The 19,047-nt window shown below is 43.5% G+C and overlaps 1 protein-coding gene across 1 annotated transcript; it reads left to right on the top strand.

Moving 5' to 3' along the window:
- Nucleotides 1–635: 635 nt before the first annotated feature.
- LOC108668126 (multiple epidermal growth factor-like domains protein 10) lies at nucleotides 636–18,838 on the top strand (the record flags this gene model as incomplete). The annotated part of the gene is given in 12 exon segments (XM_047884315.1): nucleotides 636–767; nucleotides 4,266–4,376; nucleotides 4,426–4,563; nucleotides 5,220–5,431; nucleotides 6,772–6,899; nucleotides 7,097–7,303; nucleotides 8,639–8,794; nucleotides 15,725–15,901; nucleotides 16,412–16,522; nucleotides 17,463–17,598; nucleotides 17,859–17,929; nucleotides 18,261–18,838. Coding segments are annotated over 12 exon segments (1,728 nt in total), but the record flags the coding sequence as incomplete, so codon positions are not given.
- Between the last annotated feature and the right edge of the window lie 209 nt (nucleotides 18,839–19,047).

The following is a 19,047-nucleotide window of genomic DNA, read 5'->3' as shown; positions in this document are numbered from 1 at the left end:
CGGCATAATGGCAATGTGACGTTCTCAGTGACGGCATGACTGCCTGCTGTAGGTGTTAGGTGGCACAGGCCAGCGCCGTTTGCCGGTCAGCTCGGGTGAGCCTAAAAAGCTCGGCAGAGAAATATTTGAGGCTTGGCTGCACATGCCTTTAGTGCTGCATGCAGTACCAGGCAGGCGTTCAATTGCACAAGTTTGGCAAATGATGGCTCCAATGATCGCTGACGTTGGCGGCAATTTTTCTCCTGGGTAGGGTGCACGGTCTTTATTCATTCACTAGCTTAACTATTCTAACTTAATTATTCACTAACTTAATTCCTAAACATATATTTTCCATCTTGGTGAAGCGCTTTGTGCTATTCCCTCTCTGCGACATTCCCTCTGCATTTACGTCGCTTGTTGAAATTCTACCATCATTGCTCGCTTCTTTTCTTCCCGACGCCTTTGGTCAGGAAGTCATTGTCTCTTCCTACAGTTGCAATTATCTAATAAGCCTAGGTTCTTCCTAATCATGTTCTCTATGTATCTTTCCTAATATTTTATCCATCAAACCATGAATATACATAAATTTTTGCAGTTATTATACTTCTTAACGTATATCTGGTTCACTCACAGCGTGCTCCAATGGTAAATGGGGTTCCGGGTGCGATAAAGACTGCTCCTGCCTCCATGGGGGGACGTGCGAGCGCAACAGTGGCGTCTGTTCCTGCCCCGCCGGCTGGATAGGCCAGTTCTGCCAGGACCCTTGCCCTCAGGGCAAATATGGTTGGGTGAGATCCTGGTCGTTGTTAAAAGACTAAGCATTTGCCTGTGTTAGTCTTTTCAATCTCTGCAGTTTTTTTTATCCATTTTGAACCCATTTAATATAGAATTCGCATCCATTGTATATAAATTTTTTGCGTCCCTCGGGTCCCGAATGTAACGTTGGACGCGTTCCGCCCGGATTATCCAATAACTGGATAATCCGGGATCTTCTTCAGAAACTTATCCAATTGTCTCTTGAAAGTCGCAAGGGTAAACTCCCCTCCTCTCAGCGCCTTTGGTAAAGCGTTAAACAGCCTTGGTCCTACCACGGACAGTGATCCTTCACGAAGAGTCTGTACTTTGGCCGTGGCACGGTTATTGAATGGGGGAATCCTGCATAATCTCCTACTCTATTCGTGTTAATACGACACAATTTTGGAGGTCTCACATTAAAAGTTGGGAGCCAGTCCAGTTATCATCTTCCAAGTGTGCAGTATGAAATACCTCTGTCTTCTCCTATCCAGTGTGTACAGTCCCAGGTGTTTCAGCCATTCCCAGTAGTTCAGGTTCAGCTCCCTCATTCCGCTGATCCTGTACTCGATCGAAGGTCCCCTGCACTGCCTCCGGTTACCGCACCGCACCCGCCTTGAGCGGCGCCCAAAGCTGACATCAATATTCAAGATTGGGGAGCACAAGGGCTCTGAAGAGTGTAATCATTGGCGCTGCTTCTCTCGTTCGAAATGTCAGCCAGATCCACCCCATCCTTTGTCTCCCTCGCGCAACTTTTTCCTCGATGTGGTCATCGAACGTGGCTTCAGTCCACATCCACACTCCGAGATCTCGAACAAGTTACTTCTCTTCACTGCTTGGCGTAAACGCGTACGGTTGAATGAGGGGGATGCGCGAGTAGGTTTCCCATTCTATAACTCTTGCTTCTATGCTGTAAAAAAGTTGCGAGATGTCATATCGACATACGCGGATGCGCACTGCGCTCAATTATATTGATAAACTAGGGACGATCGCATAGGAACATGGAGTGTATCATTATACTTGAAAAAAGAACTGGTTTTATAATTATCCAGCAGCAATACATTAAAGTTTACGTTCGGGATTTATTTAGAGAACAAAACTGGCCTCTCGGATAACTCCCGCGTTTTTGCAGGGACCTTTGTTGCTCTTAGTTTGGAATTTGACTTTGTCGTCAAGGGTGTCACGAAGCCTGTTGAATTCATCGACGATTTTGAGATGAACTTGCTTCTTGATAATGCTTTGAGACCTGCTATGGTTGTGAGCTTGTCTCTGGTGGTAGGAGAAACGGCAGGTCAATATCGCAGTTGTTACTCCAATAAATCTAATGTAATCTACAACGTGAAGAAGTCTACAACCTTCTTTGTTCTTATAAAGATATGGTGAATTTTTGTGGTATTTTCTTTGCTTTTAAATTCCTGGTTAACTTGCGATTCAAGCAAACAAGTGATTTTAATAAATTAATCCGAGAATAATTTCAACGTACTGACGAATCCGGCGTTTTGCAAATTGATAGGAGACTCGTCTTTGATGATGAGAGCCTCCGCTATCGTTTCGCTCATCACTGAGTATTTTCAGGCAACGAGGTCGAGCAGCTGAGTAGACGAGTTGCTTGCGGGTTGGCTGCAGAGAGGAGACTAATTAAAGTAGTAAACGAAGCTACGAGTAAGGTTCTTATACAGTCCGTTGTACACTTGTTCTAGTTAGAAAGTTTCAGAATGCGTTCGGATCCAGTCGTTGGTTGTTTAGGTATGGCTTTTTCCGTTGAATTAGAATTGCTTCCATTATTTGTAGTCTGTTGAAGTCTGGTTCGTGACGAAGGATTTTTGTATTTTGTACTAGTTCTTCCCGGGTTAATTTGGTGTTGTGGTTGTCCATAGCGTGCGTTTTTGGCCCTCCAGAAACTAAATGTTCACCCGAATCACCCGCAACCCAATAGCTGCGTTGAAAACCAGAATTAACAAACTGATCGGAGCAGCTAAACATGGCAAACCTCATAAAGTTCTCCAGCCCATTATAGGAGAATATAAGCCTGGCTACATCTACGGTACAGTCAAGAGTCAAGACTCATAAAACAAGAAACCCAGAACCCACTATGGCCAATAATATCTCAAGTCCCTGCCCCAGTGTATGGAATCGCTAAACAATTGAATCGGATGATAGTGCCTTACATGCAGTGTAAATACCAGATCAGTTCTACAGATAACTTTTTGCAAATTATCCGAGCAACTAATCGACACGGTATCCTTGCTTCATTGGATGTAGAATCACTATTTACAAACGTTCCGGTAATCCCAACAATCGACTTGGTTTGTGGATGTCAACATCGAAGCCACTGATAACTTGATAACTTCAGTATACCAGGAGCCCACCAATAACGGAATATACCTCAACGCGCAGTGAATGCCCCCAACGATATAAAGACAGCACCATCAAGGCATTAATCCACCACACCTATAAAATATCACATACTTGGCAGTTATTTCATGACAGCATCTTGAAACTAATACAAGCCTTCATCAACAACGGTTACTCTAATTCACTCTTTGACAATATTTTGAGCCACTACCTCGCAACAATCACCCAAAAAACAGGAAACCCAACGAGCGATGCAAGAAACCCCGAGCATCTAGTCCACAAGGTCTACTATCAGAATCAATATTCATCTGCTTACAAAACTGACGAAGGAATCCCAAGCATATGATTCGAAACAACGTGGAATGCACAAACGACAACCACCGATTACAGCTGATAATCTACTACAAAAGCCCTACCGTAACCAGTTTAATCACAAAGAACAACACATCCCCAAAACCACCAGCCCTGTAACAAACAAATGTCATATACGAATACACGTGTAACCGCGGGGAGTGCGAGCCCCGCAACAATTCGTAAATTGGCATGACTACTACAACCCTATCAAGACGGCTCACAATGCATTTAGTTTCTGGAGGACTAAAAACGCACGCTATGGACAACCACAACACCAAATTAACCCGGGAAGAACTGGTACAAAATACAAAAATTCTTCGTCACGAACCAGACTTCAACAGACTACAAATAATGGATGCAATCCTAATTCAACGGAAAAAGCCATACCTAAACAACCAACGACTGGATCCGAACGAACTCTGAAATTTCATAACTAGACGGACTGTATAAGACGGACTAGACGGACTGTATAAGTGTACAACGGACTGTATAAGAACCTTACTCGTAGCTTCGTTCACTACTTTAATTAGTCTTCTCTTCGCAGCCAACCCGTAAGCAACTCGTCTACTCAGCTGCTCGACCTCGTTGCCTGAAGATGCTCAGTGATGAGCGAAACGCGTCGCAGGATTTATCTAACCTTCCATTTGGACGAATTTTAAGACTTGTTGACCTTATTACTTTACCTCTTATCAGAAAGCTTGAGAGATTAAATTCAAAAGAAGTTCTCGATAAAACTGGCATTATTTTTAACCAAACTCTGTAAGCGTTGAACCCCTCACTCTCAGGGCTGCATCTACCAGTGCAGCTGCAGCAAGAACGAAATGTGTGACTTCGTCTCAGGGGCCTGCCACTGCTCTCCCGGCTGGCGAGGGTCCTCATGTGACACTCAATGTCCAGCGGGGACTCTTAACCTCGCAACAGCTTCAACTAGCACTTGTGTTTCAGGATGACTTGTGCACCAGCCCATGTCCCGTTGGGTGGTGGGGAGCCAACTGTTCACAGGTCTGCAACTGTGACAACGGCGGCACGTGTGACCGCGTGACCGGCAAATGCAAGTGCCTTGCTGGCTTCCTTGGGGACAGGGTAAGGAAGTTGGATTTCCTTCTTTAATTTTGACAGCTGTAGGCTTCAGAAGCAGAATCCTATTCTTGTTTCATTGTTTCGCTCCCTATATCAAGAAATATGAATGGCGTCTCTTGAAAGGAAGAAAAAATTAATATCATGGCAGGTGAGATTATATCTAGACTTCCTAGAGAATTTTTTAAATCTCTTTGAGAGATCTAAGTAGCGCCCTTTGACGTGTTTTCTCGGCAAAGTTTCAAAAGCAGTCATTCAGTGGGAGAAGTTTGCTAGCTCCGTTTGAGCTCAGTCAAAGCTACTATCCCAGTAGAACTGCCCTAGCTGGAACTTACTACCGTGTTGTGAATATATTGCCAACCCTGACGATCTCATCTCAGTCATCTGTACCACTTAACTGTTGCATATGATTATCTTAGTATATGCGTCCCTTTTTCCTCGGCACTTGTGGCCATAAGTGAAGCTAGACCAGCAGGTTAATTCTTGATTACGGTTAGTATTACTAATAATAAAGATACAATGTCAAATGCATACATAAAAATGCAAGCACTTGACAATCACAAGCTCGAACTTTCCTCAAACGAAGTTTAGTGATTACTTGAACGAATTACAATACAAAGCGATCAATGCAATAACATTAGAAACTTCCGTGTCTTGTGCAGTGTGAGAACGAATGTCCATTGGGAACGTACGGAGTGAACTGCACCGAAGCTTGTAAATGCAAGAACGGAGGCACCTGCTCCCCAATATCCGGCCGCTGCACCTGCACAGAGGGGTGGCTGGGAGATGACTGCTCTGAGTCTGTCTGCCCTGACCATAAGTTCGGTCCTAGCTGTAACCAGTCGTGCTCATGTGAGGCTGCAGGGACGGAGAGGTGAGATCAGGTCCCAGCTGATACCACGGGTATCATTGCGAGTCACTTCCCTGTATATCTTCAATGTGCAATATATCGATGTATTTCAGCAAACTGTATACAGACCTAATGGTTGCGGGAGAATTTGGAATAGTAAATCACGAATCTTAGATGAGGTTATTTTTACTTAGAGGGTAACACAAACAAATGACGCTCATTTAAGGGGCATATCCTTAATGTCTATGTGTCGGGTTTTCGGAAAGCTGACCGGTATCAGTCGAATCAATGGTTAATGATGAACGGGTTCTAAAAACAGTTTAATTGATAGCAAATTAAGAGGCAATCATACAGTAACAGATAATAAACTTAAGCTTCTAAATCTGGGTGAAATCTCGGTAGAAACAAGGCAGTGTCCTTCGGAGGAGTGCAGACAGCTGACAGTTAAGGCACAAGGAACTGACGGTAGAATCACAGATGACTGACGGTAAAATCACAAACGACTGATGGTAGAATCACACAGGAATGTCAAGATTTGACAACTTAATACTTCTTGTACCGATGACAAAATGCTGTGGTAGGCTCAGAATTCTCCCCAACCGGAACAGCAATGGATTAAAGATAAATTAGCATAGCAGTTGAACGCCTTTCTGCTGCTACATAACATAATGATTACAGGTATGGCAAATGAAGATTTCCTATTACGAGTAGACGTTAAGACACTGACCTATGGCCCTGGCGGCCTGAGTTAGAGCGACCGGTGACAGGCTAACGAGTTCAGCCAATGACACCGAATGTGAATATTACCCTAAAGCCCACTAGAAATGCTTTACTTAACTTGATCTTTACACAATGCCAAGAAAAATTCAGTACATTTGTTTCTATCCCCCCCGAAGATGTCTCTAAAAACAGAACTTTTCCGTAGAGCCTTTGAATCTTAGGCCTAGCCGTTATCTAATTTATCATGGATATTACTGGTTTAGCATAGATGTTATTTGTTCTAGTATAGACGTCATCAGTCTTGGCATATGTCCTCTGTTTTAGCATAGATGTTATCTGTTTTTGTCATCTTGTGTTTTTTAGCCGCTTGTAACGTACCCTCGAAGTTCGATCTGAACGAGACGCCACGACAATCTCTTCGTGGAATAATAATAATAATATTGTTCGATCGCTCAACTTTCCTACTGCAACTTTATACAAGAAGCATTCCATCGATCACGCCATCCAAGTTCGTGAACGCCATTTCAGAGATTGCGTGCACGCAATCTCTGATATGGCAACGTGCATTTGACTTATGCTTGCTTGATGAATAACTCGCAGGTTAAAAGTACTTTCATGTGTCACCTAAGCCACTTTAATCGTAGATGTGAGGAGACCTGTGTGCACGGCATGCATGGTACGGCATGCAGGTACCCCTGTTCCTGCGTGTGGCCGAACACCGATGGCTGCCATCCAGAGACAGGGGCGTGCTACTGCAAACCAGGCTTCCGGGGTGAGTATATAGGACAGGCGGGTATAAATGCCATCCACAAACGCTTTAAATATTCAATGTAAGATAAATTATGAGGAACGAGGTCTAGATTAGCTAGTTTAGTTGTTCCATCGTTCAAGTTACCCCAACTTGCAACTCCCTGCTGTGCATTAATTTATTGAAACTAATTTCCTTTTGTCTGGCTTACTTGCCTGCAGGCGTGAATTGCGAGAGTCGCTGCTTTCGTGGTCTCTACGGCGGAAACTGCAGCAGGAGCTGCGGCTGCAAGAACGGAGGGTCTTGTCACCCTGAGACCGGCAAGTGTCAATGCGGTCGCGGATGGCAGGGGGCGGACTGCCAAACCCCTTGTCCCCTGAATAAATATGGCGTCAACTGCAACCAGGACTGCCCTCCGTGCACCCATGGTAGGTGCTTGTCATGGCCCAAACATAATGAGAGATTCTTGCATCTGTCNAGGATGAGGGGACATGACGAGGTGAAAACAGTTTTTTTGCAAAGGTGAAGTGGAATTATCTGGTGATGATAGTTTACTTGCGCTACGACGAGGGGAGATGATTAGGTGCTGCTAGTTTTTTTTTTCCAAGGTGAGGGGAGATGATTATGTGCTGCTAGTTTTTTTGCAAAGGTGAGAGGAGATGGTGAGGTGCTGCTAGTTTTCTTTTGCGAGTCTGTGACGAAATTTGACGGAACTTGAAGCACTACTCAACACGACATGGTCATTAAATTGTATTTTTATACAACACAGTACATTTGATTTAAATTATGGAATTTCATTTCACGTCCTACGTTAACAAATATCTCTAGTACAGGAAAAGAAAAACCGAACACAGTTTAAGTTAAAAATCTATCAGTTAACATAACTGAAATCTCTTAATTTTACCAGAAATGTTGATCTGATGAGGAAGTGTGACACTGAAGCAGAAGTTGCGGAAAAATGCTGTGCGACGCTGCTGCATGATGGTGTCATTCAAAGTCAATATCACCACAATGAACCGCATCTACAACCTCATATGTGGTCTATGTATCAAATAAATTAAATTAAACTATTGAAATACTTGAGTGATTTGAAGAGTCAAACCTTTTGAAACCTTGCTAGAAAACTTTTGCTTGAAAATTTTTCGCGATGTGTCCAAACACGTGAGTCGATCCATTGACGTTAATCCATGAATGAAGTTCGTTCACATTCATCAACTCTAATTTCTTTAGCACCAACATGCTTATGGATTAATCAAATAAACATGCGTTACAACTCGTATAAGTAGTTTTGGGATGGCGGAGGTGTTTCCGTTAACGATAGGAGTCTTCGGTAAGGTTAAACGGGTTTTTAGTAGATTTTTTCCGATAATTAATGGGAAAGAGTTTACGGAATCGATAGAAAGGTTTTTAGTAATGGTAGTGGGGCTTCCGGCAATAGTAAAGGGGTTTTTGTTCAATGCTAGAGGGGTTTTCGATAATGATAAAGTGGTTTTTGGAAACGTTAGAGGTGTTATCAGGAATGCTAGATCGGTTTTTTGTCATGGTTGTGGGCATTTTGGTAGTGGTATAAAAGTTTTCGGTAAGTTGACACTTTTTGGTAATGGCTACAGCTGCTGTCAGATCGCTTTACGCTTTTCAATTATTTCTGTTACTTTTTCACCCAATTCAGGACAGTGCGTGCGCTGAAGCGTCCTACATGATACACACAATCTCTTTATAATCCTATGAATTATAACCTTTTTCCACGTGCGTGTTGGCATCAGGCAACGGTACGTGCGACCACAGGACGGGGGCGTGCGTGTGCGCCAGCGGGTGGAGGGGACCTCGCTGCGACCGCTCCTGCCCCGAGGGCCGCTGGGGCTATGAGTGCGCCAACGCCTGCCGGTGCCACAACGGGGGCGAGTGCAAGCCGGAGACCGGTGAGGGAGAAGGATTGGGTGCTGATGGCTTACGTTCGCTTCGAGGTGGAGAGATGATGACGTGCTGCTAGTTTTTTTGCCCAGATGAGGGGACATGACGAGGTGAAAACAGTTTTTTTGCAAAGGTGAAGTGGAATTATCTGGTGATGATAGTTTACTTGCGCTACGACGAGGGGAGATGATTAGGTGCTGCTAGTTTTTTTTTCCAAGGTGAGGGGAGATGATTATGTGCTGCTAGTTTTTTTGCAAAGGTGAGAGGAGATGGTGAGGTGCTGCTAGTTTTCTTTTGCGAGTCTGTGACGAAATTTGACGGAACTTGAAGCACTACTCAACACGACATGGACATTAAATTGTATTTTTATACAACACAGTACATTTGATTTAAATTATGGAATTTCATTTCACGTCCTACGTTAACAAATATCTCTAGTACAGGAAAAGAAAAACCGAACACAGTTTAAGTTAAAAATCTATCAGTTAACATAACTGAAATCTCTTAATTTTACCAGAAATGTTGATCTGTTCGGTAGGTATGCGCTCGTGCATGGGTTGTTAAAAAGATTCTGGTCCTTACCTAAAACGCATGCTAGGTTCCAACACCAAGCAAGCCGCGTCATACCTAAAATACTACTATGACCAATGTACAACATGGCACACTAGAACAAAAAGAACAAAGCGCATCGATGACGCATGTATGCGCCAGCGGTGCACCACCTACAATTTCCATCTATAGCCACCGATAATATAATCATCGATGCTCTACCAGTAATTCTTATTTTGGGACAAGCGGTTACTTGGTGTGAAAGATGAATAATGAAAAACTCCTATACGCGCTTAGTCTAGTAGGTGTAAAATTATTTCATGTGTTCGCTGACGATGCTTGGCCATACCATTCCCAGCTGTGTTGGTGGATGATGGTTGGTCGAATTCAAATGATATGTTTTGGCTTGTGTGGCTTACAGCCGATAAAGTGATTACCCAAAGTTATTGAAAATAACGTTATTGGAAGGAGGGATTATGTCAGTCCAAACGGTGGTGGGCGTGTTGGTTTGCGACAGGCAAACAAAATGACAAAATTTTTAATCAAAATGTACCGTGACGGCATTGCAGGTATCACGGGCCACTGTGCAAGGACGTGTGCCCGAAAGGCAGGTACGGTAACCGGTGCGCCCTGGAATGTAACTGCACCAACGGCACGAGGTGTCACCCCCAGACAGGAGAGTGCGTCTGTCAGCCTGGCTGGAAGGGCCTGCAATGTGATGCCACCTGTCCAGACGGGCGGTATGGCCTCAACTGCTCCCAAACGTGTGGCTGTCAGCACCCTGGTGCTAGCTGTCACCCGGCGACAGGAGTTTGCACGTGTGGACCAGGTTACCTCGGCACACGGTCAGTGGTGAAACGTCAGCGATATTAACGTAAAATAGAACTTCATAGGTTATAGAATGGGTTATTTATTTCGTAACCTGAATGCCTTTATTGCTATATACTGCCGATGTGTTGCACATAATTGATTCACACAGCTTGAATCCGCACATGTTTGCCGACGACACCCAAATCTATGGCTACTGTGCGCCGGCGGATGCTGCAGCGTTGCAAGACCGGATGTCTGCCTGCATGGACGCCGTTTCAGATTGGATGCGTTCCAACCGGCTCCAGCTTAATGCATCGAAAACTGAATTTATTTGGTTCGCGACCGCTCGGCGCCAACATCAGCTTCCANAGCAGGAGCTGCGGCTGCAAGAACGGAGGGTCTTGTCACCCTGAGACCGGCAAGTGCCAATGCGATCGCGGATGGCAGGGGGCGGACTGCCAAACCCCTTGTCCCCTGAATAAATATGGCGTCAACTGCAACCAGGACTGCCCTCCGTGCACCCATGGTAGGTGCTTGTCATGGCCCAAACATAATGAGAGATTCTTGCATTGCCTTTGTTGCCTTGATGGGAAAGTGTTACCCTGATGGGAAGAGTGTTGCCCTTGAGAGGGGCAGTGTTGCCTTTTAGGAAGAAGTGTTGCTCTGATGGCTGAAGTGTTGTTATGATGGGGGAAGTGAAGCTCTGATGGGGGAAGAGCTACCCTTGTGGGAAAAGTCTTGTCCTGAATAGGAAAGTGTAGCTCTGATGGGGAGGAGAGTGTTACGTTACATGGATAGGTGAAATGTTATGATGGGGGAAATGTGGATCTGATGGAGGAAGTGTGACGCTGAAGCAGAAGTTGCGGAAAAATTCTGTGCGACGCTGCTGATGGTGTCATTCAAAGTCACTATCACTATAGTGAATTAAATGAAACTATTTAAATACTTATATGATTTGAAGAGTCAAACCTTTTGAAACCTTGCTAGAAAACTTTTGCTTGAAAATTTTTCGCTCATAATAAATGCACCTTCAGTACGACAACGATGACTCATGTGTATTCGGTGGTAGCCCATTTTCGGTCGGAATATCTTGAAAATAACTGCTTTATCAGCGATATGTATTTTACGTGTAAAGCGATTCCCTTGGCAAACATCCGCACAATTTGGCATTCCATGCAAGAATGAATGGAAGCATATTCTTTCAGTCAGAACTAGCTTTATACCGTGTAGACTGTAGAAGGTGCCTAAACATCGTCAACACAGAAGAATAAAATACTTAAAAAAACACGTTTTTCTTGTGGACTAAAAGTAGAAAATAAATTATGGCTCGCCCCAAAAAACGTGTGTCGGGCAGATTTATGATTAAAGCGAAAAGCACACAACACACGAATTTTGGAAATTTGATGGTGAACGTACAGCCTGACCCACGTTTTTTGGGGCGAGCCATAATTTATTTTCTACTTTTTAGTCCACAAGAAAAGCGTGTTTTTTTTAAGTTTTTTTTAAAGTATTTTATTTTCTACTTTTTAGTCCACAAAAAAAAAACGATTAAGATTTGATTAAGTATTACTTGACGTACGTATCGATGATACGCAGCGTCAGCGCCCGCACGTCATACTATATATATATACTATATATATATACTTTACTCAATTAAGCTAATTTAAGTCTCTAATTGCTAGTTTTTATGATTGTATCTGAAATTGTTAGGCAAAAATAGCCTGCATGCCGAATTTCAGATCTATAGAGCAATCAGAAGTGGGCTAATTTTCGTTGTCTATGTTAACAACAAACAAACAAACAAAGCGAAGCTGAGTTAAGAAAAATGTGTTAAAAAGACAAATAATCTCAAGTCTTACAGAAACTTTCACAGAAGTACGAATCCTATATCAAGATTCTGGTACCGCCTTGTATTCAGCCGAAGATTCGCTAAACTCAGCTTAGAGTTATTCTGGATCTGTTTTGACACCCGATTGAAATCAGCTTTTGGTCAGAATCACGTTTCCCACTTACGAGTCGCCTGAGAGTATGACGTACGAGGGCGACCGAACCTAATTCTACCAAGCTTGCAATCTAATCAGAGGCTGTCGTTCAGACCCAGAGCCGAAGCGGACATTGTGCGGCTAATTTACGTACGCCTCAGGTCCTAGGCGGCGCCTAATGCCGATTCGGGCCCCCATCAAAATTTTGTGTGTCCCTAAACATGTTCAGAGAATCAACATCACTTGATAGGGGAAGAGGTTAAGAAAATTAGTAAACCCACAAAACAATGAGAAGCATTCATGCATTGCACTCGAATAAGTTGTAACCACCAGTTCTGGGTGCACAGAGGCGATGTGTCCAAACACGTGAGTCGATCCATTAACGTTAATCCATGAATGAAGTTCGTTCACATTCTTCAACTCTAAATTCTTTAGAACCAACATGCTTATGGAATAATCAAATAAACATGCGTTACATGGGAGATGATTAGGTGATGATAGTTTACTTTAGCTACGATGAGGGGAGATGATTAGGTGCTGCTAGTTTTTTTTTGCAAAGGTGAGGGGAGATGGTAAGGTGCTGCTAGTTTTCTTTTGCGAGTCTGTGACGGAATTTGACGGAACTTTAAACACTACTCAACACTACATGGTCTTTAATTTGTGTTTTTCTCAGTTTTTCAACTTGCGTTTCATTATCGCATCGTACTATTGCTGGGCATTAAGGAAAAAGCTAATTTGAAATTAAAATTTGCATCTAATTCTGCTAGGCAAAATGCATAAATCAAATCACAAAAAGAGCGAGGGTAATTTTGTGAATTTTTCAAACTGGTTCCGATCAACGTCGCTGACTTAATAGTCGCCAGTGAACGTTGTGGTTATTTCATTTGCAACAGTTGTGCAAAGTTGAGCAAGTGCAGACTGGTCAGTTTTTTTTAGAAACGAGGCAGTACACTAATATTGTCAGAACTGTCAGCAACCTGCAATTGGTGCTGTAAAAAGCGAAAAACTGCTGGAAGAAGGGCGCATGCTAGAGGCCAGGGCAACTTCCAAAAAAAGTTAGGAGAACGTATGTTAATGAACCAATCATTGACGGCCTTTCAAGCAAAATCTACCAATCATGGACAAGAAAATAGAGCGTATATACTTACGTTCACTTAGTGATTTTTGAAAGTAAGGCCTCTGCTCTGCCATATCCACACTTTGTTCGTATAGTAGAGTGCATATTAGCCCATGAAATAATTTCATATGCTACTGACGCCACGTTGGCGCTCCAAGTATGAACGCGTTCAAGAACTTTTTTTTTTTTTTATTTTAAAGTTTATGGGAGCCTCTGAATACTAGTTCAATGTGGCCCCATGACAGGACGGTTTAAGGAAATTACGGTGTTAGTAAGGAAAAATTAGGTTCAGCAACAAATTTAGGNTTTTTTCTCAAATCGTATCAGCTGAACTGCATTTTGCAGTGGGCATTGCTAGGTATTTGTCTATAGCAAGTAGCTCCTTCGCCGGCTCAACGCCTCGGAGCGAGACAGCAATGTACAGCATCCACGGGCACTTAAAATTTGAGAACGATGACGTGGCAGCCGGCTGAAGCCGGCTTTCGTCATGGGAGCTCAGCACAGCACACCTTCCGCTTCAGCGGTCAGAACAGAACTCCGCGTTCAAGAACAGACTAGACGAAGCTATGGAAAATATATGTTCAAACTTGAAATGTCTAGCACCATATCGAACCCGGTGGAAGTTTAGTAGCTATTTCAAACTATCGCCAGTCATGAAAAGATCCGACAATAGTTCCGAAAAGTCATGAAAAGATCCGGGCAAATAACACGATATTAGATCTTCTGTGAACAAGGCACGAAAAGGAAAAGAATCGGCGATCGGCCACATCAGGCCTACACTTCAGCGCTGACATCGCTATGTTATGTTATGTTCTGTTATGTTATGTTCTGCTATGTTATGTTATGTTATGACGCCTCATATGTGCGGTCCCCCTTAAGCATGCCCAAGTTAATCATGGTTAAACGAAACGGCCACGAAACATCGGACAAACTTACTCCGGCCTAGCGTCTTCTGGCCTAACCTACACACATTGCAACATATCTACACCCAAAACAAACCTGAGCGGACATGACCTAAACCTATTGGCTGCGCGAAGCTAGAGGAGGAGCTTGTGAGCAGGTAGAGCTGCAAGCAAGTTGTGAGTCGGGGCGTGAATAGGTTAGGCCAGAAGTGTTTAGGCCGGAATATGTGATGCCGGTGCTGAACTGCCTGCTAATGATCGAACATATTTAAGCATTGGCTGAAAACCTACGCGGCACTACAGTATTATCATCAAGCAGTTTGTCACTTGTCTGGATTGATGTTCCAGCAGAGTCTGCCGCTTCTAGCTTTGTGGCTGAGTAAAGTTATTGCACACTATGGCTGGACGTTGGATCCAGCTTGGGCTTATTTAATAGTTGACTTTGTGTCCCATGGCTACGCCTCCGTGAAAGAGAAGTGCTCTTCTATGTTCTCAGTCTTTAGAGCCAAAATGGAAGAGACTCACAAAAATGAGTTAAGTTTGTTTGATTAGAGTGAGTTTTTAGGATTGTTTCCTGCTTAATTTTTATAAGTTTATTATTGATTGATCGGTAATTGCTTCAATTAGGTCAGGTTTCGTTCGTAGCGTTTTAGGCTTTACTCGGAGTATTCGCGTATATAAGTTCTCGTAGGAATAGGTTACGGAAAAAATCGTACAGAGAGAGGGTTGCAATGAAACACTGGTACATTTGACTTTAAATATGAAATTCCAGTTCACGTCCCAAGTTAACAAAAACTGAAATCTCTAGTACAGGAAGAGAAAATCCGAACACAATTTAAGTTAAAAATCTATCAGTTAAGATAACTGAAATCTCTTAATTTCCACGAAACAACCGCGTTATACACACTCTATATCGTTTCAAACCAGATTCCTATTGTTTTCAACACCTGCACACATGCTATGTTCAATAGTATAGTATAAAATAAAGTCAGAATTATCTATAAATTTATTCATGTTGCGTAACGAATTACACTCATTACGGAACGACCTGGTGGAAATGAAAGCTCATCTGAACAAAACAGAAAACAACAAAAACTGAAATTAACAGAAACAGAAGTTAAGGGCCTCAAAGAGCATCTCTTTCTCACTAGCCAAGGCACTAGTGAGCTTCTGAATAGAGAGCGAAGAAAATGCAACCTCCGTCCAGTGAGCACTGCGTCGGAGACATGTGCATGGCATCTCGGTGCGGGTGGAACCCGTATCATTTGGTATCCACTTTTTGTTGTTCTTAACAATGTATTAGAGACCTTTAATTCTTATGTTTTCATTTCATTCACTTTTTCTACCCCTAACAAATTATGCTTTTATTTACACCTTACGAAACTCATTACGACAAAGAATGCAGAGACTGAAATTAAACCGGACGACTATTTCACGAATCAGCAACACTCGAGGCGTTAGGGAATGTGATAAGTATTGACTCTTAACGGTACGCGTTCGACCGATGGTGTCCGTTATGGAAGAGCATATTATTGCATTTCAATAAGGAACTGCATCCATTTTAGCTTTTCACTGCAGGGGTGTGCGTGTGTCAGCCCGGTTGGACGGGTGTGGACTGCTCGCAGCCCTGCACCCCCGGTTTCTTCGGCTACAACTGCCAGCAGCGCTGCCACTGCCACAACCACGCCTCCTGCCGACCCTCCGACGGCCTTTGCGAATGCCTGCCGGGCTGGACGGGTCTCGGCTGTGCACAAAGTGAGTTGGGTACCTTGGATAGATGGTCCCGATTGTGAACAGAAGGTGTAATGTCCTCCAGCTGTACGGATCCTTGTTGTGCACAGAGTGAGTCAGGTATCCCGGCTGGATGGGTCTGGCTGTGCACAAAGTGACAGGGTCCTGGTTAGATGGGCGAGTACATTTACATAGATGGTTAATATGAAAGGTTACCCGCAACTCAGATCACGATGTCAAAAATGTTGGAATATAAACATAAAGTTCATCCTCCTACACAAATGAAGCAGCTACAAAAGATGTACTCAGAAACCTTTAGTGTAGCATACTAAGAGAGAATAAATTCAATAATAAAAAGCTGATTCTTTTTTACCTAAATCAGAGAGCTAAGGACTTCGCAGCCCAGATTTCAAGTGGTAATCAAGACTGCGATGAGGTAGTATAATAGGTGAATATTTGAGTATGCTAGATTTTACTGTATTTCTTTCGTGTCATTATTCAATCATGAAAGCATGTAAATGATGTGAATTACAGCGTGCCCTGCTGGCTTCTACGGTCTGCAGTGTCTGGGGGTCTGCAGCTGCTCTTCTGATCAGTTCATCTGCCACCACGTGGACGCCTGCACGTGTCGCCCCGGCTTCGGAGGTATATACTCGCTTTCTCAATCACTCGCTTCACATTCATTTCTTGTTCATTTTGATACTTCCTGTACCAATTTTTTAGTTTGATCTTTAGAATTATTTGCATTTCTCTGTTGGTGAACACTCCCCTCTTTCAGCCCCATTGACAAAATGTTAAACTGTCTTGGTCCCGCACGGAAAGGGATCCTCCCTCAGAGACTGAACTATTACTGTAGCTCTGTTGTGTAATGGGGTATAATGCAAGTAACAATCCTGAAGACCTCATTCTCAACGTTTACGGTTAGACCAGTTATTATATTACAATTGTTAATGGTGATTTACCTACCTCCTTCTCCTCTCCAGTGAGTACAGTCCCAGGTGTTTCAAATTGTCACAGTACAGCAGGTAGAGCCAAGCAGGAGCAAGTGATATGGGAACGAGCCAAACCAAAACGCGGGGAGACATACTCAAGCCCGGGAAGTTCTAGCCAAGCCTGGTAGGTGCTGGTGCAAGCTGCCTCGAAACGCTGCCAGCATCCAGGACCAGATAAGAACACCGTGACTCAGTCATGCCGAGACGGAGGCTCGGGAGGTGGGCGCTGCTGGCGACTGATACTTGACGTGAAGGTCCGTTGGACTGCCTCCAATTGCCGTACCGCACCTGCTTTGAGCAGCACCCAAAGCTGGCAGCAGTACTCCAAAATGAGGAGTACGAGGGCTGTAAAGATCCCGGCGCATTGGCACCACCAAACTATTGATGCTTCTGTGATTACCAAACGTAGTCTCGGTAATCATCAACACTCCAAGATCACGAACGAGTTGCTTCTTCAAAATTTTTGCTATTTGATGCCAGGTTACGGTGGTCCATTCCGATTTCTCCATCAAATTTATATGTCAGAACCTCAAACTTTCCTCTAGACAGAACCCCTTGCACTCACTTACCTCATTCGGTTCTCTCGTGCCCAGGCGACCGATGCGATGAGCCCTTGACCAGCGCCGTCTCTAACTTGGAGTCGTCGCGACGACACCTCATGGTTGGCATCACCGTGGGCTTTGTCTGCCTCATCGTCTTAGCTGTCATCGTGTGTTTGGTCTACCGCAGGTGATGCTTTGCGACGACAAATCTATTTTCCATAATTAGAATCGTACCTTCAGTTAATCGCGTCCCCTGTTAACAGCAATGCAATCGTTTCCCCACTGTGTGTCCCAGTTAACAGCAATGCAATCGTGTAACCCCTAGTTAAATGTAAGCGTGTCCTCCATTGAGCTCCAGTTAAGAGCAATCTTTTCCCCTGTGTGCCCTAGTAACAGCAATCGTGCCCCTTATGAGCCTCCTCATGACCGCCCTTCTGTTCTCATCAGGCGACGTACGGAGGGCCAGCTGAGGGAACGCTCCTTGTTGCAGCTTACCGCTCGCCCTCTCACCTCCGAGGGTGAGACACCTGTTCTTAATTATGACAACCCCTAGTCTTTGGGTTGATTCCAACTACCTCATGTTGTGGGGTTGACCCAACAAACTCTTGTCTTGGGGTCGATCCCAGCAACCTAGTGTCTCAGTTACCTATACAACCCCTTGTATTGGGGTTGACCCCAAAAGCCCCATTATTTTGGGTCAACTAAAATTGACCCCAACATCCCCGTGTCCTAGGGTTGACCTCAACAACCAAGTGTCTCGGGATCTCTAAGGAACTGGGACTTGTTACATCAGTTACACTTTTGGGATCAGTTTTGACTCGATTTGACTTACGTTTCCCCACGTTTCAGGTATGCCAAGAATTGAAAAGTCGGATGTTCAGGAAGATGACTTCTGGGCTGAGATGGTGCAAGCGCAGAAGCAGAGCAAGATGGCCGACAGGGAACACAAGATGGCCGACAGGGAGCACACGGCACATTATGACCTGCTCAGCATGTAGCCGTTTATACACGATGTCCTGCTCAGCATTTAGAACCTTTATTCATGACAAAAAGAAAACTAGCATAAGAATATAATAAGTATCAGAAAAGACGAGTAAAAGTATATAAGGAATATTCAGGAATGCAAGTATTAGTACACGAAATCGTATATAAATACAAACAAATATGAATGCTTCTGATTCAAGGATCTTAGATGTTCTGCATATTTTTATTTCAAATAGAAAACTTGTCTCAACAATGCTTATTATTCCTAGCGCTTGAAATTGAGAGTTGGTAGTTTTTTCGCATAAATCAATCCCCTTTGTGTAGAATTAGTTTTCTCATTTAATTTGTGTACTTGTATTATATAAAGTTTTGAGAGAAGCCGGGCTCCGAAGTTAACGATACATAAAAATAAAATATTTGTTTGCCTTATCTTTGATTTTGAATTCTTGGTTGATTTTTTGGTTATTATTTATATGATTCAGGAGGAAAAAATTAACAAACTTTATTGTTAACAAAATGATATTAGCATCATTGGAGTGTTCATTGATTGGCCTTCGACGTTAACCCTAATTATAATGAATGATATCACTTCATCTGACGTGCTCTATAGGTAAGCCCCCGGCATGTGCAAATATGGTACAAATGCTGCACA

This window comes from Hyalella azteca, unplaced genomic scaffold (assembly GCF_000764305.2).
Source record: "Hyalella azteca isolate HAZT.00-mixed unplaced genomic scaffold, Hazt_2.0.2 contig15136, whole genome shotgun sequence".
NCBI lineage: Eukaryota > Metazoa > Arthropoda > Malacostraca > Amphipoda > Hyalellidae > Hyalella > Hyalella azteca.
The sequence above is the reverse complement of the archived record's forward strand: the minus strand, read 5'-3'. Positions and strand labels throughout refer to the sequence as shown.